The 24,470-nt window shown below is 41.6% G+C and overlaps 1 protein-coding gene across 3 annotated transcripts in view; it reads left to right on the top strand.

Annotated features, from left to right (window-relative positions):
• Positions 1-24,470, top strand: part of dnajb6b (DnaJ heat shock protein family (Hsp40) member B6b) — a 151,995-nt gene that overhangs the window by 48,605 nt on the left and 78,920 nt on the right. For all 3 annotated transcript variants that reach the window (XM_043690700.2, XM_043690701.2, XM_087987557.1), the window contains 2 exons: positions 5,418-5,559; positions 6,887-6,957. In XM_043690700.2, coding sequence (XP_043546635.1) covers positions 5,418-5,559; positions 6,887-6,957 — 213 coding nt within the window. The remainder of the gene's footprint in view (positions 1-5,417; positions 5,560-6,886; positions 6,958-24,470) is intronic.

The raw sequence follows: 24,470 nt of genomic DNA, 5'->3' as shown, positions 1-24,470 counted from the left end.
CTGTGGTGTATATAGATTTCAGTAAGGCGTTTAAGGTTCCTGATGGTAGACTATTGCAGAAAATATGAAGGTGTGGGATTGAGTGTTTTGGCGGCTTGGATCAGAAGTTGGCTAGCTGAAAGAAGAAGATGGTGATTATTGGGAAATGTTCATCCTGGAGTTCACTTACTAGTGGTGTACTGCAAGGATCTCTTTTTGGAACCATTGTTTGTCATTTTTTAATAAATAAATGACCTGGATGAGGGTGTAGAAGTTTGCAGATGACCGTAAGCCTGATGGAGTTGTGGATAGTGCTGAAGGATGTTGCAGAGAGGCATAGATAAGCTGCAGAGCTGGGCCAAGAGGTAACAAATGGAGTTTAATGTGTGAAGTGAGGTGTTTCACTTTGGAAGGAGCAACAGGAATACAGAGTACTGGGCTAATGGTAAGATTCTGGGTAATGTAGATGAGCAAAGAGATCTGTGTCCTTGTACATAATTCCTGAAAGTTGCCACCCAGGTTGATAGGGTTGTTAAGGTGGCGTACGGTGTGTTAGTTTTTAATTGGTAGAGGGATTGTGTTTAGGAGCCTTGAGGCCATGTTACAGCTGTGCTAAACTGTGGCTGGACTTGAGTATTGTGTACAGTTCTGGTTACTGCATTATAGGAAGGGTGTGTAAGCTTTAGCAAAGATTAGGAGATTTGCTATGATGTTGCCTGGTATGGAGAGAAGGTCTTATGGGGAAAGGCTGAGGGACTTGAGGATGTTTTTTGTTAGGGAGAAGAAGGTTGAGCGTGACTTAATTGAGACATAAGATAATCAGGATTATAGGTTGGACAGTGAAAGCCATTTTCCTCTGGCTTGCACAAGGGGACATATCTATCACCCCTCAGTTTGAAGCTATAGAACAGATGTCCGAGGTAGTTTCTTTACTCAGTAGTGGCATGGAATGCCCTGCCTGCAACAATAGTAAACTCGCCAACTTTAAGGGTGTTTAATTAGTCATTGGATAAACATATGGATGAAAATGGAATTGTGTAGGTTAGATGGGCTTCAAATTGATTTCATAGGTTGGTGCAAGATCGAGGGCCGAAGGACCTGTACTATGCTGTAATGTTCTATATTCTAATATTGAGATTTATTGCAAAAAATTAAAAGCGCATGATGTATTTGGTGCCATATTGGCATGGGAGTACGCTTGGCTAGCAGGAAAGGCCTAAATAGTCTGCCAACTTGGCAGGATTAACAAATGGTGTAGAGATTGGTGCTGAGACCTTAACTGTGTGATTAGTTTCTATGAATGTGACTTGGATGAAGGTACACAGATATAGTTGTGAAGTATTCTGAAACAGTTAGGCAAGTAAGTTGTAAAGATGTGCGACACGAGAGATTTGGATAGCCTAAGAAAGTGAACAGCGATCTGGCAGATGAAGTATAATGTGGGAAAATGTGGTTGACAACTTTGACAGGAAAAATAATAAAGCCTCAAGGCTCCGAAACTCCTCCCTCTGCCATTTTAAACAGATTAGACCAACATTAAGGGTTGAGAGTCTTCAAAAGCCATTTCCTGAAAAAGTGATTGAAAGAGTCATTAGAGATGTACAGTACAGAAACAGACCCTTCCACCTAACTCATCCATGCTGACCAGATATCCCGACCCAATCTAGTCCTACCTGCCAGCATCCCACCTGCCAGCACCCAACCCATATCCCTTCAAACCCTTTCCTATTCGTACACCCATCCAGATGCCTTTTAAATGTTGCAATTGTACTTAGCCTCCACCACTTCCTTTGGCAGCTCATTCCATACACACACCACCCTCTGCTTGAGGGTTTATTTTATATTTTTCCTTTTAGTTCTGGACTCTCCCACCCAGGGAAGAGACTTTATCTATTTATCCTATCCATGCTGCTCATGATTTTATAAACCTCTATAAGGTCATCCCTCAGCCTCCATGCTCCAGGGAATGCACCCCCAACATGTTTCGCCTGCCTCCTATAGCTGAAATCCTCCAACCCTGGCAACATCCTTGTAATTCTTTTCTGAAACCTTTCAAATTTAACAACATCCTTCCGATGGGAAGGAGGCAAGAATTGCACGCAATGTTCCAAAAGTGGCCCAACCCATGTCTTCTACAGCCTCAACATAACCTCCCAACTCCTGTACTCATACTCTTTCCAATAAAGGAAAGCATACCAAACGCCACCTTCACTATTCTATCTACCTGCAACTTCACTTTTAAAGAGATATGAACCTGTACTCCAAGGTCTGTTAAGCATCACATCCCTAGGACCTTACTATTGTGTGTAAGACTTGCTAAGACCTGCTCTTCTAAAATGCAGCACCTTGCATTTATCTAAATTAAACTCCATCTGCCACTTCTCAGCCTGTTTGTCCATCTGATCAAGATCCCGCTGTAATCCGAGGTAACCTTCTTTGCCGTCCACAACACCTCCAATTTTGGTGTCATTTGCAAGCTTACTAACTCTACACATAGACAAGGAAGAAACTATGGTCTCATTCGACGTAACGGCACTGTTCACCTCTATTGACAAAACTCTAGCCAGAGAAACAATAGCCAACCTGCTGGACATACAGAACAGACAACAGGACGTTGAACCTATCAACAAAGACTGCATACTTAAACTACTGGACTTGTGCCTCACAACACACTTCACATTCAACAACCAGATATACGAACAAATCAATGGAACACCCATGGGCTCACCAATCTCTGGACACATAGCAGAAGCAGTAATGCAAAGGTTAGAACAAACAGTCTTGCCACAAATTCAACCCAAACTCTGGGTCAGATAAGTTGATGACACCTTTGTAATCATTAAAAACACAGAAATAGAGAAAACACACCGGATCATCAACGCCACGCTAACAGGAATCCGATTCACGAGAGAAGAAGAAAAGGATAACCAACTCCCATTCATAGATGTGATGGTACAGAGAACACCGAATGGAGGATTCAGCACAAAGGTATACAGGAAAGCCACACACACAGACCAAGTCCTGAACTATGAAAGCAACCACCCCAACACACACAAATGAAGTTGCATCAAGACACTATTCAAAAGGGCCACAGCACACTGCAGCACACCAGAACTGCAAAAAGAAGAGGAACACCTGTACAAGGTATTCGCCAAAAACGGATACCCGCGCAATTTTATCAACAGATGCCTAAGAGAAAGACAGCGGAACGAGGACATGCCGCAACCCAAAGGACTAGCCACACTACCATACATCAGGAGCATTTCAGAACTGACAGCCAGACTACTGCGACCATTTGGACTTATAACAGCACACAAACCAACAGCCACCCTCCGACAACAACTCACCAGAACGAAGGACCCGATACCCAGCATGAGCAAAACTAATGTGTACAAAATCCCATGCAAGGACTGTGCAAAACACTATATAGGACAAACATCCATGAACATCAACTAGCCATGAAACGCCACGACCAGCTATCCTTAGTAGCCACACACGCAGATGACAAGCAACATGAATTTGACTGGGACAACACTACCATTATAGGGCAGGCGAAACAAAGAACAGCCAGGGAATTCCTAGAAGCATGGCACTCATCCACAAACTCCATCAACAAACACATCGACCTGGACCCAATATACCGGCCACTACAGCGGACAGCTGAAACTGACAACCGGAAGCGGCAGGGACAGGCCACTATAAATGCCGGAGGAAACAGCACAGAAGCGCTTCACAGGAGGCTCCCAAGCACTGAGGATGTCACCTAGATAGGGAATGAAATGTTTGCAACAAAAATTTCCAGCTCGGCGAACAGAACCACAACAACGAGCACCCGAGCTACAAATCTTCACCCAAACTTTGAACTATACCTCTTATGCTCACATCCAAATCATTTATATAAAATGATGAAAAGTAGTGGACCCAGCACCAATCCTTGTGGCACTCTGCGGGTCACAGGCTTCCAGTCTGAAAAATAACCCTCCATCACCCTCTGTCTTCTTCTTTTTGCGCCAGTTCTGTATCCAAATGGCTAGTTCTCCCTGTATTCATGAGATTTAATTTTGCTTACCAGTCTCCCATGAGAAAATCTATTCGAGTGCTTTACTGAAGTCCATGTGGATTGCATCCACTTCTCTGCCCTACTCATTCCTCTTTGTTACTTCAAAAAACTCAATCCAGTTTGTGAGACATGATTTCCCACGCACAAAACCATGTTGACTATCCCTAATCAGTCCTTGCCTTTCCAAATACATGTACATCCTGTCCCTCAGGATTCCCTCCAACAACTTGCCTACCACTGACGTCAGGCTCACTGGTCTGTAGTTCCCTTGCTTGACTGTATCACCCTTGTTAAACAGTGGCACCACATTAGCCAACCTCCAGTCTTTCGTCACCTCACGTCTGACTATCAGTGATACGAATATCTCTGCAAAGGGCTCAGCGATCACTTTCCTAACTTCCCATAAAGTTCTAGGGTACACCTACCACGTCCTGGGGATTTATCCACTTATGTTTCAAGGCATCCAGCACTTCCTCCTCTGTAATACAAATATTTTTCTAGATGTCACCATCTATTTCCCTACATTTTATATCTTCCAAATCCTTTTCCACAGTAAACACTGATGCACAGTACTTGTTTAGTATTTCCCCATCTATTGTGCTTCCACACAAAGGCTGCCTTGCTGATGTTTGAAGGGCCCCAATTTTCTCCCAAGTTACCTGAATATTTTTAAGGCAGTGGTGCATTGATCTTTAAGGTGGTGAAAGGTCATCGGTGGTAAAAGATTATTAGTGGTTGGCAGGAATGGACATTGAGGTTAGTCAGATCAGCTCTGATCTTATTGAATGGTGGAACAGGCTCAAGGGAATGAATCCCCTACACTTGGTCTGTGTTTATACAATTATGCAAGTTCAAATCACATTTATGGAACAAAAAGCCAAATAATGGTGACCATGTAATCACCATTTGATTTTTGTAAAATCTACCTGGTTTACTAAGTCCTTAGTTACCATCCTTGCCTGATCTGACCTACAAGTGACTGCAGAGCCAGAGCAATGTGGTTCACTCTGTATTATCTTCTGGGCAATTGAGGATGAAAGATAAACATTGGACGAGCCAGTGATGGTGTCATACTATGAATGTATTGAAAAAAAGCTGTGGTCACCATGTCGTTCTAGTGGTCTCTTCTGTGTTGAAAATCAACAGTCACGTGACTGAGTTACTATCAACCTTTTAAAATATTGTATTGTTTCTGTCTGCAAAAAGGGCTGAATATCTTTCTCGAATAAATATGACTTGTTTGCATTTTCAATGTGGATTTGAGTTGAATTTTCTATTGGGTGAACCTGGTAGATAATGAAGTACATGGACAAAACCTGCATGAAATGCAATTTTTATTATGCTTACTTTAAAAATTATATAAACATCTTTTCTGCAGGTTTTACTTCATTCAATTCATTTGGTAATCTTGGAACAGCATCATTCTCATCCTCTTCGTTTGGAGGTGGTGGAATGGGTAACTTCCGATCTGTATCAACATCTACCAAGTTTGTTAATGGCAGGAAAATCACCACTAAGAGGTATTTCAGAAATTAATTTTAAGATTCACAATTGACTTTTCTGTCGACTAGCTAAATACAGCTACTTAACTTGGGTTTTGACGAACAAACTTGTGAAAGCTATTGTGAACTTGTTGCTTTTTATGCCCAAAGTCAAAGCTGAAGTTGAGTTGCTAGCCTTTTATCAGGTGAAGCAAACTTTGCATGAACTTTTATACTCCATAAATCAGCAAACATTTTCTCAAATATTGTGAACTTTGCTATATTATTCTGTCCAATTACCATAGTTTTTAAATTTATTTGCCTCCATGTCAAATTGTTCAATCGAATGGCCACATGAAATATTGACAGTTGATACAATTTCAAGTCAATCTCTCATTCAATACTGCAATCTAACAATGTCAGTTGTTGAGGGTGCGAGTGAGAAGGCTCTCTGGTAAGTTTTATTTAAGGCAAAGTTGTATTATTTGTAATTTATATTATAAATAAAGTATAACAGTGACATGTATATCCCCTGCATTACATTCCTATTGCTTTGTTTTTATACCGATAATGTGCACCTCTTGATTATCTAGAATATTTGATCACCTGACCTGCTTGTTCCATAAATGCCAGTTAATAAAGTTTGCTGTATTTAGAATAATTCTATCATTTTTTGTTAATATCCTATTTTGAAAAAGTCAAAGTTGTGGTTTTCTCTTTCAGGTAAAGTCATAGAGATGTACAGCACAGAAACAGACCCTTCGGTCCAACCCGTCCATGCTGACGAGATATCCCAACCCAATCTAGTCCCATCTGCCAGCACCCGGCCTATATCCCTCCAAACCCTTCCTATTCATATACCCATCCAAATGCCTCTTAAATATTGCAATTGTACCAGCCTCTACCACTTCCTCTGGCAGCTCATTCTATACATGTACCACCCTCTGCGTGAAAAAGTTGCCCTTTAGGTCTCTTTTATATCTTTCCTCTCTCACCCTTTGCCCTCTAGTTCTGGACTCCCCGACCCCAGGGAAAAGACTTTGTCTATTTATCCTATCCATGCCCCTCATAATTTTGTAAACCTCTATAAGGTCACCCCTCAGCCTTCGACGCTCCAGGGAAAATAGCCCCAGCCTGTTCAGCCTCTCTCTGTAGCTCAAATCCTCCAACCCTGGCAACATCCTTGAAAGGGTTCAGAAAAGATTTACAAGTTTCACAGCATCTTTCCGATAGGAAGGAGACCAGAATTGCACGCAATATTCCAACAGTGGCCTAACCAATGTCCTGTACAGCTGCACACTTTAATGTATCTATATTTCAAATGCAATTTTGTGGCTTAACCAAATATAATCTTTCTAAATTTCAGGATTGTAGAAAATGGCCAAGAAAGAGTGGAAGTAGAGGAAGATGGTCAATTAAAATCTTTAACAATAAATGGTAAGGAGCAGCTACTACGATTGGATAACAAGTAAATATTCCCTCATATTTAAGAAATGAAAATGGATGAGCATTCATGGGTGAAAAGATTTGAGAATCCTGGAAGGAACTTTGCATTATGCGTTACGTTGTTTAAGTCAAATTAGTTTTGCTGCTTGTTATGGCACCAGTAATCTAATGATGTTTATGCCATACTTTGAGTTTACTTTGACGGGACCACAGATTAGGACCATCTGGTATTGATTTGAGTTTTTGTATTATAAATTTATTGATGCACTTTCCTGTGTAACCATTTCCATTGACCATTTATTTACCTTTTCGAACCGAGAGAGATTCCACTTTAATCCAAATTTTTCTAGTTAAATAAATGCAAATTAGCTTTAACTTACAGGAGGATTTGAAGTGTTAAACTTTTTCTAACTCTTTTGTACTTGCTAGTAAATATAATTAAGACTATTTAATAATATAGTTTGCATTTCTTTTTGCTTGAAATTGCATCTTTTTGTGGTTTAGTTTTGCATGTATGCCACTTCGGTGATATTTTGGGAACTGTTTGTCTTTATGCTGTTTATAACCTGATCACTCCACGTAACATGATGATGCTGGCAGAATTAAACATTCATTGTTAACAAATGACGTGAAAAGAAATGTTTGTGGCACAACCATTAAAAGGGCATGGAAAAATATATTGCGTCTGTGGTGTTTTGAAGTTTGTTTGCAATTGTGCACACTTTTTTTCCTTTGTAGCAGTCTTACTAGCATTAAATGCTTGCTTATCACCTTAATGCGATGGAAAACTTGATTGCCATGCTGAATATATTTCCTGTTTTCTTAAATTACACAAGTCCAAAATTAGACTCTTGTTTATCCAAAGACTCGGGCTTTCACTTCGGTCAGAAATTCATTAGAATGGAGATGTACCTTGTATTTTCATTCAGTCATTCAATGTTAAACTATCCTACTAAATTAAATGTTAACAGTGAGCATAATTCTTGATGACTTTCCATGGGAAATATTTACATAATTTTAAAAGCAAGAATCCAAATATGAGGTAGTTAATTTTCATGTAATTTGTATATGGCCAATATTAATCCAAGAATTCTTATCATTCAAATGCTAAGTTTGCCAATTTTGAGACCAGATTTAAGTGTGCACTTGGGTTTTGTGCTCCAAGGTGTCATATTTCTGTTGAGTCACTATTTTTATAACTATGGCTAATATAGATTCAGTGCTTCTCGGCAGTGCAAATATAGCAGCAGAAAATGTCCAAGGGGTCCATAAAGTCTCTTCCTTTCAGTCATGTTGCAACTATGCAATGTTACCTTCAATACATTTTCCTAAACAGTAATAAAGCAAGCCGTTTTTGGAAGGGTTGGTGTCTACAGTGTGGGGAGAGATGTTTTCAAAATGTCTGAAGACAAATATTACATCTAGCAAATTATTACTGGCCTACATTACCCAGTAATCTAGCTATCTTTTTGTAACCTTTTGAAAAGTCAGACAAATTGCCACAGGAGAAATATCAGTGTGGTAACACTGCATCCACTAAGTTACTAACTTATTCCACTTGACCGTTCTCAAGTGTAAAATATCTTGATGTCTAAGTTTTTGTTTAGTTTTATGAATATCTTTTTTAACCTTGAGCTAATTCTAATTGATCTCGTTCAACCATCTTAGACAATTATTTATCAAATACATTAACAGTTTTCCCAGAATTTTGCTGTTCTACTTTAGAAATAGTATGCCAGTTGATCTTTCGAGCCTGTTCAGGCATGGTTAAAGGTGCAGCTCAGCCAAACTCACTCTGTTCATCTCGGTTCTGTAAGCTTTAATCTTACCAAACAAAAATCTCAATTTCCAGTTGGCTAACCATAGCATGGTGTCAGATGATTAACAACTTGGTTGGAAGTGGATTTTAAGACACCTTTTACAGAAGGACAGTAGAATAAAGATGTAGGGTGGTTATTTCAGAATTTATAGTGGAGTGATCAAAGTCTGGATGCTAAAGGCCAGAATTAAAGGAGTGCATTTTGGAAGATTGTGGATCTGTAGGAGATTAATTACCGGGATGGGAAGATGTGGAGAGATTTGAAAACTCGGTACTGCTGGCCAAGCAGCTATTGCAAATGAGTCATGGGTGAAAGGTGACTGGAGTTTAATGTGATTTTGTGGCCAACTGTGTTTCCAGATGCTTAAAATTGTAGATCAATGCATATTTTGAAGATTAGTGCTGCTGTTCCCTTGCTATCTATTTTAGTTAATCCTTTCAAAGATGGCAGTCCACTTTTTATTCGATCTAGGACCTGCCCTCCAAACACCATTTTTGTTTGGAAAACAAGGAGCTGAGAGAATCCCTTAAAAGGTTTTTGGAGGTCCAAATATGTGCAATGTTGACGATGATGCCTTCACACATGAACTTGACTGACTTGATCAATTTGGTTTAGCATGACTGTCTCTTTTGAATGTTCAAGTTGCATGTTACAAATAACTTAATGCAATACGTGTTTAGAGAGATGCTGGATCACCACATCAGTTCTGGGTAATTCAAGATGGAGGACTGTTAAGATTTCTGGCTGTAATGCTGCTTCTTTGAGGTATTTTAGGTGTTGGAGGTGATTTTCCTTGAATTCCAGGAGCAGCAATTCCTGTTATGTGCTATGCATTATTTTGGAACTTTGGAGAAAAAGTTGAAACAACGGCACTTTTAAAAGGGAGAGGAACAGAAACAAGCAGCACATGGCCAAGTCAGTACGAGAGAGAGAGAAAGGAATCCACAGTAACTGTCAGTGAATCTGTGTAGTTACTGCCATTGCTTTGAATTAATGGACCTTGGAGCACCTTAGAAAATTAGCAAAGTAAAATTCACAACTGATCTTGAAGGCCTGTTTGGGAGAGGTCACAGCACAAACAGGTGAATAGTTTTAAGTGTGGCCTTGCTGTAAGTCTGCAATAGTGTGTAGAGTGTGTTCTTTATTGATTTTGTTTTATTGAGATGCCCTAAGTGTTCAGTTATCCTGGAGCAGTGTTTTGTAGAGGAATAAGATGGTGTGACAGATTGGAAGAAGCAAAAATGGCTCTTAAGAGTATTATGCTCTTGTCAGATGTGGGAGTTTAGGGAGCGTTTACGTGTTACTGAAGATTATATCTGCAATAAATGTCGATGGTTGGTTACAAATCCTATCACATCAAATGGATCAGGTGGAGTGATAGTTAAAGTCTCTGAGGAATTTACAAGAGCAAGGTGGTGTGATGGATGGCAGTTACAGGAAGGGATAAAAGTTGCAGATACAGTCACATGGATGGGTTAATTCCAGGAAAGGTAGGAGTTGGCAGGTAGTGCACGAGTCTTCTATGGTCATTCCCATTTCAAACATGTATGCTGTTTTTGAAAATGTAGTGGATGATGGATTCTTGGCTGTTCGTGCTATATTTCCCCCAAGATTCCAGTATCAAGACTGACTCGCTCTAATGCAATGAGGGGTACGTCGGGTTCCAAGAGATCAGTTTGATAGGGGACTTTCTGATCCAAGGCACAGATGGATTGTTCTGTTCCCAGCAGTGAAAAATCAGAATGGTGTGTTGCCTCCCTGATGCCATGATCAAGGATGTCGGAGGGTGCACAAATTTCTCAAAGTGGAGAGGGCCCAACAGGAGGTAATTGTACATTTTGGAACTCATGACAAAGGAAGGGAAAAGGAATATAGTGTTAGGCAGGAATTTAAAAGGGAGGTCATAGAGTAGTAATATCTGGATTACTCGTGGTAGGAGCAGGAGGATAGAGCAGATGAATGCATAGCTGAGGAGCTGGTATATGGCAGAAGGATTCCCATTTTTGGGTCATTGGAATCTCTTCCAGGGTAGGCATGACCTGTACAAGGACGGATTGCATCTGAATTGGAAGGGGACTAATACACTGGCAGGGATTTTTGATAGAGCTGCTCAGGAGGATTTAAACTAGTAAGGTGTTTTGGGAGTGGGGTGGGGAGAAAAGAGGGAGAAGGTGCAGTGGGACTCGGGGTGATAGTGAGGAAAGAGATCAACCAGACTAGTACAGTTGAGAAAAGAAGCGAGCCAAACAGTCAAGGCAGGCAGGGACAAAACAGAGAACAAGGTAGGGCTGCATTTATTTCAATGTAAGAAGCCTAATAGGGAAGGCAGATGAACTCTGGGCATGGGTAGCAACATGGGACTGGGATGATATAACAATTACAGAAACATGGCTCAGGGATAGACAGGACTGGCAGCTTCATGTTCCAGGATACAAATGCTTTGGGAAGGATAGAAAGGGAGGCAGGAGAGGAAGGGGAGTGACCCTTTTGGGTGAGGGATAGTATTACAGTTTTACTGAGGGAGGATATGCCCAGAAATACATTTGGGTGGAACAAAAAAAGGAATGATCACCTTATTGGGGTTGTATTATAGGCCCCCTAATAGTCAGAGGGAAATTGAGAAGCAATCTTGTAAGGAGATCTCAGCTATCTGCAAGAATGGTAAGGTGGTTATGGTAGGGAATTTTAACTTTCCAAACAGGACTGGGACTGCCATAGTCTCAAGGGTTTAGATGGAGAGGAATTTAGGTGTGTACAAAGACTGAGTCAGTATGTGGATGTACCTACTAGACAGTGCAAAACTTGACCTACTCTTGGGAAATAAGGCAGGGCAGGTGACTGAGGTGTCAGTGGGGGAGCACTTTGGGGCCAGCGAACATAATTCTATTAAATTAAAATAGTGATGGAAAAGGATAGGCAGGATCTAAAAGTTGAAGTTCTAAATTGGAGAAAGGCCAATTTTAATGCTATTAGACAAGAACTTTCAAAAGCTGATTGGGGGCAGATGTTTGCAGGTAAAGGTATGGCTGGAAAATGGGAAGCCTTCAGAAATGAGATAACAAGAATCCAGAAGCAGTATATTCTTGTTAGGGTGAACAGAGTCTGGTAGGTATAAGGAATGCTGGATGACTAAAGAAATTGAGGGTTTGATTAAGAAAAAGGAAGCATATGTCAGGTATAGACCAGATAGATTGAGTGAATCCTTAGAGTACAAAGGCTATAGGAGTATGCTTAAGAGGGAAATCAGGAGGGGAGAAAAGGGGACATGTGCTAGCTTTGGCAAATAGGGTGAGGGAGAATCCAAAGGGTTTTTACAAATACATAAAGTACAAAGGGGTAACTAGGGAGAGAATAGGGTTGAAACTTTATTGCTGGAACAGCACAGCAGGTCAGGCAGCATCCAGGGAACAGGAGATTCGACGTTTCGGGCACAGGCCCTTCTTCAGGAATAGGCTCCCTCAAAGATCATCAGTTTGTGTGAAGCTGTCGGGGATGGGGGATTTTGCATCAGTGTTTACTGTGGAAAAGGACATGGAAGATATAGAATGAGTGGAAATAGATGGTGGCATCTTAAAAAAATATCTATGTTACATAGGAGGAAGTGCTGAATGTTTTGAAACACAAATGGGTAAATCCCCAGGACCTGATCAGATGTACCCTAGAACTCTGGGCCGCTTGCTGAGATAATTTGTAACAATGATAGTCACAGGTGAGGTGCTAGAAAACTGGAGGTTGGGAAATGTGCTATTTAAGAAGTGGTAAGTTCAAACCAGGGAACCTGACAGTGGTGGGCAAGTTGTTGGAGGGAATCCTGAGGGACAGGATGTACTTGTATTTGGAAGGGCAAGGACTGATTAGAGACAGTCAACATGATTTGTGCGTGGGAAATCATGTCTCTCAAACTGGATGGTTTTTGAAGTCTCAAAGAGGATTGAGGGCAGAGTGGTGGACGTGATCTATCTGGACTTCGGTAAGACGTTTGGCAAGTTTTCCTCATGGGAGACTGGTAAGCAAGGTTAGACCTCATGGGAGATCTAGCCACTTGGATGCAGAACTGGCTCAAAGGTAGAAGACAGGGTTGTGGTGGAGGGTTGTTTTTTCAGACTGGAGGCCTGTGACCAATGGAGTGCTGCAAAGATCAGTGCTAGGGCCACTACTTTTCATCATTATATAAACGATTAGGATGTGAATGAGAGGTATAATTAATAAGCTTGCAGATGACACCAAAATTGGAGGTGTAGTGGACAGTGAAGAAGGTTACCTCCGATTACAGCGGGATCTTGATCTGATGGGTAAGCAGGCTGAGAAGTGGCAGATGGAGTTTAATTTAGATAAATGTGAGGTGCTACATTTTGGGAAAGCAAATCTTAGCAGGACTTATACACCTTATTGGTAAGGTCCTGAGGTGTTTTATTGAACAAAGACCTTGGAGTGCAGGTTCATAGCACCTTGAAAGTGAAGTCGAAGGTAGGATAGTAAGAAGGGGTTTGGTATGCTTTCCTTTTATTGGTCAGAGTATTGTGTACAGGAGTTGGGAGATCATGTTGCAGATATTGGTTAGGCCACTTTTGGAATGTTGCATGCAATTCTGGTCACCCTCCTATCGGAAGGATGTTGTGAAACTTGAAAGGGTTCAGAAAAGATTTAACAAGGATGTGGCCAGGGTTGGGGCTGTTTTCCCTGGAGTGATGAAGGCTGTGGGGTGACCTCAGAGGCTTTTAAAATCATGAGGGGCATGGATATATAAACAAGGTCTTTTCCCTGGGGTGGGGAGTCCAGATCTAGAGGGCATAGGTTTAGAGTGAGGGGGGAAATATATAAGAGACCTAAGGGGCAATGTTTTCAGGCAGAGGATAATACATGTTTGGAATGAGCTGCCAGTGGAAGTGGTGGAGGCTAAGTACAATTGCAATATTTAAAAGGCATCTGGATGGGTATATGAATAGGAAGTGTTTGGAGGGATATGGGTTGAGTGCTGGCAGGTGGGACTAGATTGGGTTGGGATATCTGGTTGGCATGGATGAGTTGGACTGAAGGATCTGTTTCCATGCTGTACATCTCCATGACTCGATCTAATAATTAAAATTTTGTTGTCTTGCCTTTCTTGTAAGGTTGGTGCTTTATTGGACCCCACTGGGTATCTGGAATAAACGAATTGACTAAATAATTGTAGTTCTCGGTAGTCTATCTTGTTCCTAAATGAGACACCGCATTGGTAAACTGTTATCCACGACATACCTTTTTTGATTGTATTGATAATTTTGGGATCGAGATGGTACAATGTTTGAGTTTTCTTGGAAAATATTTCTGGTCCAATCTAATTAAGATTTGGAAACTGTGTTCGTAACATTGGTATGATTTTCTTGTTAACTTTGAGAAATATGATTCTTGAAGTGAATGGTTTCAAGTATTTTTCATTTCTACGTGGGATTGATCAATAATTTCAATTAACTTTTCCAGTTGTACAAATTAATTCAAATGGTCTTGTGTTGTAGTGAGCCTTCCTCTGAGACCGAAGATCCATGTTCAGATTCAATGTGCCTCAGGCATGCCATAGCATGTCTGAAAAAGTTGATTAAAATAGCTACAAATGGATTTGTTTCTGGAATCCTTTGGAATGTGAATTTTTGTACACTGGTCCAGACCTGTACAGTAAACACCAGGCCCTGGGGAGTGTTGCTGAAGAAAGACCTTGGTGCAGGTGAGTAGTTCCTTGAAAATGGAGTTGCAGGTTGACAGGATGGTGAAGGTATTTGACATGCTGCCTTCATAGGTCATAATGAGTATTGGAGGTAGGACAGCTGGATCTCAATGCTTTCCTAGACATCCTACAGCATGATAAACCCACCTCTTCCTATAAACTGCCAAATCTTTGTCCCCACAATTACATATCCTTTTGTAGACTCTATATCCTCCTGCTTTCCCATCTATTTGCATATCAGCAGATTTGGCTTGACAGGGATTGCTGGGAGAATATTCCCCTTGGGAGATTCTAGGACCAGAGGGCAGAGTCTCAGAATAAAAGGGTGCCAATTTAAGATTGAGATGGAGGAATTTCTTGGGTTGAGGCTTTGGAACTTGCTGCATGGAGAGCTGTGTGGGCAAAGACCTTGTGTATGTGTTAAGGCTGAGATTTTTGATTAGTTGTTGAATCCAGGATTACAGAGAATGCAGGAGAGTGGATATGAAGAATGTCTGATCAGGCATTCTGAAAAACTGAAGGCTGTGGGTCAATTCCAGTTCCAATTTCTTGTGGTCTTCTTGCTCCACTAATTACAGTTTGTCAGCAGATTCACCATCTGAAGGGCAGCTAGGGATGGGAATAAGTGCTGGCTCAGCCAATGACTCTTGTAACCATGAATTGAAAAAGGTAGGTAGCAAAAAAGGTTAAATTGCTTCAAATGGAAATTTAACTTTAATTCAGCTGCAATTAAGATTAAATAAAAATCAAGTTGGTGTCAATTAATTTGTAAACAGCATGAGGGAGAGGAGACAGAATACAACATTTTTGTTATTGTGGTATCAAACCATGTAAGGAAATCTAAACCAAGGCTGGGAAGCTGATAAGGTTTGTAGAGAGGGATCACAAAGTCTTTGGAAATGTAAAGAATGCTTTACAGTTTTGCTTTATGTCAGGAGAGCATGTTTGACCTACTTATAAAATGTCAGTTGGAAATGGTGTCTGAAGATAAAATATTTACTGCAGTTCGTGACCATTATTATTTCTTGTTCCCTTTTCACATAAAAGGAATGAGGGCAAAAGTGGCAACTTGGGGTCCTGTTTTAAAAAATAGAAAAATGTTAAATCATAATTAAAGCTTATAGTTGATAAGGCACACATCTCTAACATTTTTCATTTGTGTCCAGAAGGCATTAGCTCAAACAATTGTGTATTCTCATGAATGCTGTTCAGAACTGTGGACTTGGGTCAACTTCCAGAGCTTTGTCCATGTGACTCTCTTCTTCAAACTGGAGAAAAGTCATGAGGTACTGAATTGTAGACTTGATGGCCATACTTCTGCAATTGGGGAAAATGTTTCATAGTATTGAAGGGTAATACTCTGAGCACCTTGAGCTAATGTGAGGCAATTGGTGTGGTTCTGCAACTTTGGCAGGGAAAGGGCCGAGGGTATGTGTGGGTAAGCTTCAAAGACGTAATTTTAGATTGCAAAATTAGTAGATAGGAAAGTGTCCTGGATTCCAGCAAGGTCTTTTGCTTATGTCCCACAAAATAGGAGGTGTAATGTGAAGGAGGTGTAATAGGAGTTATAGTGCAGGAGAAATGATTTTGAGGTTTTAATAAACAGGTTATGAAAACCAGCAGTACGGCATTCCTTTGACAGGTGCTAGCCCTGTAGTGTCCAAAGCAGAGAGCATATTTTAAAACTATTTTGAGATTGCATTTGCAGCACCTGTGTTACTGGCTGGGGAATGAAAGTAAAGTTTTAATTAAATGTTACTAACTTTAGATGTTCTTGAATAGCTAGATTCCAGTGTGATGATTATTTGTATTAGATTTTCCATTTTATAATTTGATAGTTTTATAGCTGCGTAATTTACTTTTCCGCTTAATGTATTACTAATTTGTCAAATTAGCAAATTGTCACAATTTTGTTACAACTGAAATGAACCTTACTGTTATGCTCAAGTAGGAAAGCATATAGTCTAAAAAGAAATCCAGGTTATTAAAATATCTGGGATGTTCGCAATATAGAACCATAGAACAATACAGAGCAGAACAGGCCATTTGGCCCTCAATGTTCTGCCGACCTGTGAACTATTCTAAGCTTGTCCCCCTATATTATCCCATCGTCCATGTGCTTATCCAAGGATTGTTTAAATCTCCCTAATGTGGCTGAGTTAACTACACTGTCAGGTAGGGCGTTCCACGTCCATACCACTGAGTAAAGAACCTGCCTCTCACATCTGTCTTAAATCTATCACCCCTCAATTTGTAGCTATATCCCCTCATACAAGCTGACTTCATCATCGTGGGAGGAAGGCTTTCACTGTCTATCCTGTATAATCCTCTGATCATCTGGTATGTCTCTATCAAATCCCCTCTTAGCCTTCTTTGCAATGAGAACAGACCCAACTGTCTCAGCCTTTCCTCATAAGACCTTCCCTCCAGACCAGGCAACATTCTGGTAAATCTCCTCTGCACCTTTTTCCAATGCTTCCACATGCTGCTTGAAATATGACGACTGGAACTGTATACAATATTCCAAGTGTGGCCGCGCTAGCTTTTTGTATAGTTACAGCATGACATTGCAGCTCTAGAACTCAATCCCTCTACCAATGAAACCGAACACACTGTATGCCGCCTTAACAGCCCTAACAACCTGGGTGACAACTTTAAGGGATCTATGTATATGGAAACCAAGATCCCTCTGCATATCCACACAACCAAGAATCTTTCCATTGACCCAGTACTTAGTTCGGGACACCACCCATGCCCTCCACCTGCTCCATGACTTTCGCTTTCCCAGTCCCCAGCGCCTTATTTTCACCATGGACATCCAGTCCCTGTACACCTCCATCCCCCATCACGAAGGACTCCAAGCCCTTCGCTTCTTTCTTTCCCGCCGTACCGACCAGTACCCTTCCACTGACACCCTCCTTCGACTGACTGAACTGGTCCTCACCCTGAACAACTTCTCTTTCCAATCCTCCCACTTCCTCCAAACGAAAGGAGTAGCCATGGGCACCCGCATGGGCCCCAGCTATGCCTGCCTCTTCGTAGGATATGTGGAACAATCCATCTTCCGCAACTACACTGGCCCCACCCCCCACCTTTTCCTCCGCTACATCGATGACTGTATCGGCGCCGCCTCGTGCTCCCACGAGGAGGTTGAACAGTTCATCCACTTCACCAACACCTTCCACCCCGACCTCAAATTCACCTGGACAGTCTCAGATTCCTCCCTCCCCTTCCTCGACCTTTCTATTTCTATCTCAGGCGACCGAATCACCTCTGACATCTACTACAAACCAACCGACTCCCACAGCTACCTAAACTACACCTCCTCCCATCCTGCCCCCTGTAAAAACACCATCCCATTCTCCCAATTCCTTCAACTCCGCCGCATATGTTCCCAGGAGGACCAGTTCCAAAAACGCACATCCCAGATGGCCTCCTTCTTCAAGGACCGCAATTTCCCCCCCAAAGTGGTCGATGATGCCCTCCACCGCATCTCTTCCACTTCCTGCTCCTCCGCCCTTGAGCCCCCCCCCTCCAACCGCCACCAGGACAGAACCTCACTGGTCCTCACCTACCACCCCACCAATCTCCATGTTCAGCGCATCATCCGCCGTCATTTCCGCCACCTCCAAACGGACCCCACCACCAAGGATATATTTCCCTCCCCTCCCCTATCAGCATTCCGTAAAGACCACTCCCTCCGTGACTCCCTTGTCAGGTTCACACCCCCCACCAACCCAACCTCCACTCCCGGCACCTTCCCCTGCAACCGCAGGAGGTGCAAGACTTGCGCCCACACCTCCCTCCAAGGCCCCAAAGGAAACTTCCATATCCGCCACAGATTCACCTGCACCTCCACACACCATCTATTGCATCCTCTGCACCCGATGTGGCCTCCTCTATATTGGGGAGACAGGCCGGCTACTTGCGGAGCGTTTCAGAGAACACCTCTGGGACACCCAGATCAACCAACCCAACCACCCTGTGGCTCAACATTTCAATTCCCCCTCCCACTCCACCAAGGATATGCAGGTCTTTGGACTCCTCCATCGCCAGACCACAACAAAACGACGGTTGGAGGAAGAGTGCCTCATCTTCTGCCTAGGAACCCTCCAACCACAAGGGATGAACTTGGATTTCGCCAGTTTCCTCATTTCCCCTCCCCCCCACCTTGTCTCAGTCTAATCCATCGAATTCAGCACCGCCTTCCTAACCTGCAATCTTCTTCCCGACCTCTCTGTCCCCACCCCAGTCTGACCTATCACCCTCATCTTGACCTCTTTCCACCTATCACATTTCCGACGCCCCTCCCCCAAGTCCCTCCTCCCTACCTTTTATCTTAGCCTGCTGGACAAACTTTCCTCATTCCTGAAGAAGGGCTTATGCCCGAAACATCGATTCTCCTGTTCCCTGGATGCTGCCTGACCTGCTGCGCTTTTCCAGCAACACATTTTCAGCTCTGATCTCCAGCATCTGCAGACCTGACTTTCTCCTCAGTACTTTGCCTTGCTGTTATTCTTCCCATAGTGAATCACCTCATTTAGATGCATTGAACTCCATTTGCCACCTCTCAGCCCAATTCTGCAGTTTATCCAAGTCCACCTGCAACATTCTTCCACACTGTCCACTATTCCACGGACTTTACTGTCAGATGCAAACTTATCCAGCTATGCCTGCATCTAAGTCATTTATAGATATGACAAACGGCAGTGGTTCCAAAACACATCCTTGTGGCACAACACAAGTAACTGGACTCCAGGCTGAATATTTTCCATATAGATACAGCTTCCTAACATTCAAGAAGAAGGTAACATTCTTTGGTAATGGTTTGGAGATGCCGGTGTTGGACTGCGGTGTACAAAGTTAAAAATCACAACACCGGGTTATAGTCCAACAGGTTTAATTGGAAGCACACTAGCTTTTGGAGTGACGCTGCTTCAGGTGATAGTGGAGGGCTCAATCCTAACAGAATTTATAGCAAAAATTTACAGTGTGATGTAACTGAAATTATACATTGAAGAATTGATTGTCTGTTAAGCCTTTCATGTGTTAGAATACAGTGATAGTTTCACTTCTTTCATGTGTAAATCACAACTTTTTTTTTAAAAGTTGCATTCTCGGGTTAGCTGTTAACAATGGTGATAACGAGACAATATGTTGAAGGTGTTGGCTCCCTGTGTTCTCTGTCTATGCCATGATGTTTGATTCTAATCTAAAAAGTGAGATAACTGATTTACATAAATTCATGCAGTTTTTGAGCAAAGTACAATATAACCCTGCAAGTACAAATTCACTCCACAAAATGTGTGTACATGTGGGTCTTTGTCTGTCTGTGTCGTGTGTGTCTGTCTGGGTTGAGTGTGAGCAAGTGTAGGGGTGTGTGTGTGTGTGTGTGTGTGTGTGTGTGTGTGTGTGTGTGTATAGTGCAATGATGGTCACCTGTAATATGACATGAACCCAAGGTCCCGGTTGAGTCCCTCCCTATGGGTACCAAACTTAGCTATCAGCCTCTGCTCGGCCACTTTTTTTCTGCTGCCTGCCCCAAAGTCCGCCTTTGAGGGTGGTCACCCGAAGGTCCGAGGCTGAATGTCCTGGACCACTGAAGTGTTCCACAACTGGGAGGGAATCCTCCTTCTGTTGATTGTTGTGCGGTGCCCATTCATCCGTTGTCGTAGCCTTTGCTCGGTTTCCTCAATGTATCATGCCTCTGGGCATCCTTGCCTGCAACGTATAAGATAGACAACCTGCCATGTACAAGGTGGGAGATGTCCCCACGCGTAATGGTGGTTTCTATGTCCACACTGAGACGTCTTGCAGCATCTACCGTGACAGGGTTGTATGGAGTTGTCCTGAGAGCCTGGCAGCTTGCTACGAACAATGATCTGTTTGAGGTTTGGCGGTTGTTTAAAGGCAAGTAGTGGAGGTGTGGGGAAGGTCTTGGTGAGGTGCTCATTCTCATTGATAATGTGTTGCAGGTCACGAAGAATATGGCGGGGGGGGGGGGGGCAACACCTTCAACATATTGTCTAGCTATCATCATTGTTAACAGCTAATCCGAGAATGCATTTTATTTAAAAAAAGGTTTTGTGATTTACACATGAAAGAAGTGAAACTATCACTGTATTCTAACACATGAAAGGTTTAACAGACAATCGACTTTTCAATGTATAATTTCAGTTACATCACACTGCAAATTTTTGCTATAAATTCTGTTAGGATTGAGCCCTCCACTATCACCTGATGAAGGAGCGTCGCTCTGAAAGTTAGTGTGCTTCCAATTAAACCTATTGGACTATAACCTGGTGTTGTGATTTTTAACTTCATTCTTGGGTAAGGTCTGTTGTATGGGATTGAACTAACTTGAGCTCTGTACTTAGTGATTGGGCAAATACACCTTATCTAAATTAGCTCTGAATAAGAATTAAGCTATTTATCACTTCACTTATCACTTTATCTTGTTTAAAAGAATTCTGCTTTGGAGTCAGTACAAAGGACTTCACAATTGATCTCAAAACTCAAATGCAGATACCTGCATGTTTTAAGACGTTTGCTTACCTACTACCATCTTAATGGCAGTTGAGGATGTGAGGAACACTTTGGTCTTATCTGTTGACCCTCAGGGCTGTGAATGGCATCTCAGTGGCTTGGCTAGATGCTTTCGATCTGCAGAGGGAACTGCTGATCTTTGGCAGGCAATCTGAAGCCTGATGGTAGGCTCTCCCTGATGCAGACCTCCAGCTGCAGTGCACCGTATGATATGAAAGACTGAAAGTCGGATTGCTGGGAACAGCCTCATGTCTAAGGGAGGGAGAGATCAGGTCAGCATTTTGCCAATCACTCCAGACACTACAGTAACCAACCTTAAGACAAATTTCATGACACAGATTTCAGCCCTCAAAGTAACAATGTTAAAATGAACCAAAACTTAAATGCGCTAAGTACAACCCAAAATGATATCGCAGGGATTTGTTCAGAAATGAGGAACTTGGGGAAGACAGGTATGTTTTTAATACTCAGTAGTCATATTTGGTTGAAAGTAAAGTTTTACTTGTATGTTACTGATTTTAGATATTCTTGAATAATTAGAATCCCGTGTGATATTTGTATTAGAATTTCCATTTTATAATAGTTTTTTGGCTGGGCAATTTACTTACCTGCTTAATGTATTACTAATTTGTCAAATTAACATTGTCTTAATTTTGTTACAACTGAAATGAACCCTACTGTTATACTTAAGTGGGAAAGCATATAGTCCAAAGATGAATCCTGGCTATTAAAATGAGATGTTTACAATATAGATACAGCTTTCTAACATTAAGGAAGAAGGTAACATTCTTGGGTAAGGTCTGTCGTATGGGAATTGCAGTAATGCAATAAGCCTCATTGATTACACAATACTCGACACTTCTAGTTAGATCACAACAGTGGATATCATAATCCATATTATGTCACTTCAAGTTTGAAGGAATGCACAAACATGTGTAGCATTGTTGACATCCATGTTCATCATGTAAAAGGCCAGGCAAATGTAATGGTGTTTACTTCAAAGGCAATGGAGTAGAAAAGTAGGTAGCATTTGCCAAAACTGTACAAGGCACTGTTCAGACCACAGCTGGAATATTGTGAACAGTTTTAGGTCCCTTTTATTGAAGGAGATATATCCTGGCATTGGAAGCAATCCAGGGAAGGTTCTTTCTGCTGATAACGGGATTATCGATCAGCCAAAATCTCATTGGCGGAGCAGACTCTGTGGCCAGTTTCTGCACCTAGCCTTGTACTCTTATAGAAGCAATACCATCATGTACTTTTATTGCAAACTTGTCATAATCAGTTTCTTAAATTTTTTTGCCTAATTTTTGAGCAACTTGTATAATTGCTGGTGAAAGAATACCTTTTGCTTTAATAGTTTTTGAACTGGTTGATTCTAGCCAATTTATTAATTACTCAAATATAACTTTCAAGTCTGTACTTTTCTCTCTTCCTAAGTCTGCAATTATAGAATCAGGTTGTAACGTGTTAAAGTAATTCAATATAAAGATTTCATTTTAGTTAACTAGTGTATATTTTATCGTTTTTCCGACTCTAAGATTTCATTACTTTGTGAAGCCTTTTACTTAACTAATTTATCTGCTATTTGTTTCTATTCAGCTGGCCAATAAAAAGTTTTTCTGTCACTTTTCCATTCTGTTTTCAACACTATAATGGCAGTTCAAGGCTCTAATTATCTTTAGCAGATCTAAAGTACTGCAATTTTCAATTTGATCAAGCGAGGCATTTCCATTTTACAAAGAATTGTTAAAGGTTTTACTCCAATCAGTGTATTAATTTAAATTTCTTGCAGGAGGCTTCTTGACCCAAGAATTCTCTCTTTAACAACTAATTTACTGCACAGTAGGTTGCCATTCAATCTATCAGGCTTGAGCTAGTGTTTTGCTGGTGCAAGTCGGAACTAATCCTCCTGCCACACATTTTCTCAAACCTGCAATTTATTTTGAATAAAGTGCAGCATTTTGAGGTGGGGGTGATGTAGTTGTAATGTACAGGAATATTAATTCATAGGCAAGAAAACATTGCTGAAAAACTCAGCAAAAAATAAGAAAAAACTAACCAAGCCCATTGGCACTCTCTACTCTTAATCATTAATGAAGTGATGGAAAAGATCATTGGTAGTGCTATCAGGTGCCACTTATATTGGAATAGCCTGCTCACGTGCTCATTTTGGATTCTGCCTGACCCACTGAGCTCTACATAATCATGGACAAAACAGTTGAACTCCATAGATAAGGTGAGATTGATCACCCTTGACATCTAGACAGCATTTGGCACAGTCTGGCATCAAGGAGCCCTAGCTCCAGCAAACTCAATGAGTTAGTGAAAAACCTTCCACTGCTTTGAACAGCATCCAGGCTTGAGCTGATAGATGATTAGTAACATTTGCACCCTGAAAGTGGCAGGCAAATTAGTCCCCAACAAATTACAATTGTACTGTTGCCTCTTGATGTTCAACGACACTAACATTGCCAAATCCCCTACAATGAGCAATCTGGTAGTTATAGTTGACCAGCAATTGAATTTCAACTGGCCTTATGAATACTGGGCGAACGCAGCAACCAGGCAGCATCAGAAGCTGGAGGAAAAAAACATTTCTGTTGACTTTGGCACCACCTGTTGCTGCCAAGTTTTGCAGTGTTCTCCCAGTCTCCTGCTTGTCTACCTTGGATTCCAGGATCTGAACTTTTTTTTTCCTCTAAGTACTGAGGCTGGAAGAGCCTAATGCAAAGTTAAAGCAGCATGTACTGTTGACAAGATGTACAGACCTCAACACTCTCCCCTCCACCCCACACCCCCACCACCACCACCAATTCCCCCAAACAGTATCTTCCAAACCTAAACCAACGCTCTTCCTTCGCTGTCTCAGGGTCAACATCCTGATATTCATCTTTGAGTATTGTGGATGGCCCTGAACCCAAAGACTGTAGTTTTTCATGAAGGCAACTCACCACCCTCTTCTTCAGGGCTATTGGAGGTTGGCAATAAATATTGGCACATCCAATATTCACATTCAAAGAATAATTGAAAAAAAAATGTTTGGTCAGGTTTTACTTTGACTGAAGTATCACAACTTGAAGAGGAAGCTGTATAAAACCTAATGATCTTTTCTCCAACTAAGTACCATGAAGAATGCGAATCAACAGTCCTTTAAAAGAATGTTAGCAGCTCTCATTGCCTAAATCCAACAGTTTGAGCTGGAAGTAGAAAATTACTTTGACCTTCTAAGAAGCAATTTCCCTGTGAAGAATGAAGTGATGCTGTCAAGCACTCGCTGGCAAAGTACTGTGTTCCCACTGACACCTGGGAATCACTGGCCCAAGACTGCCCAAAGTGGAGGAGCAGCATCCAGGAAGGAGTCAAACACTTTGAGGTTTACTACTGGCGGATAAAGTGGAAGCCAGGTGAAAACAACGTAAGGAGCATGCTGCCAT

This window comes from Chiloscyllium plagiosum, unplaced genomic scaffold (genome assembly GCF_037043375.1).
Source record: "Chiloscyllium plagiosum isolate Xiang-an unplaced genomic scaffold, Cpla_swu_hap1 HiC_scaffold_5, whole genome shotgun sequence".
NCBI lineage: Eukaryota > Metazoa > Chordata > Chondrichthyes > Orectolobiformes > Hemiscylliidae > Chiloscyllium > Chiloscyllium plagiosum.
Note: the sequence above shows the minus strand (reverse complement) of the source record. Positions and strands in the feature narration are given on the sequence as shown.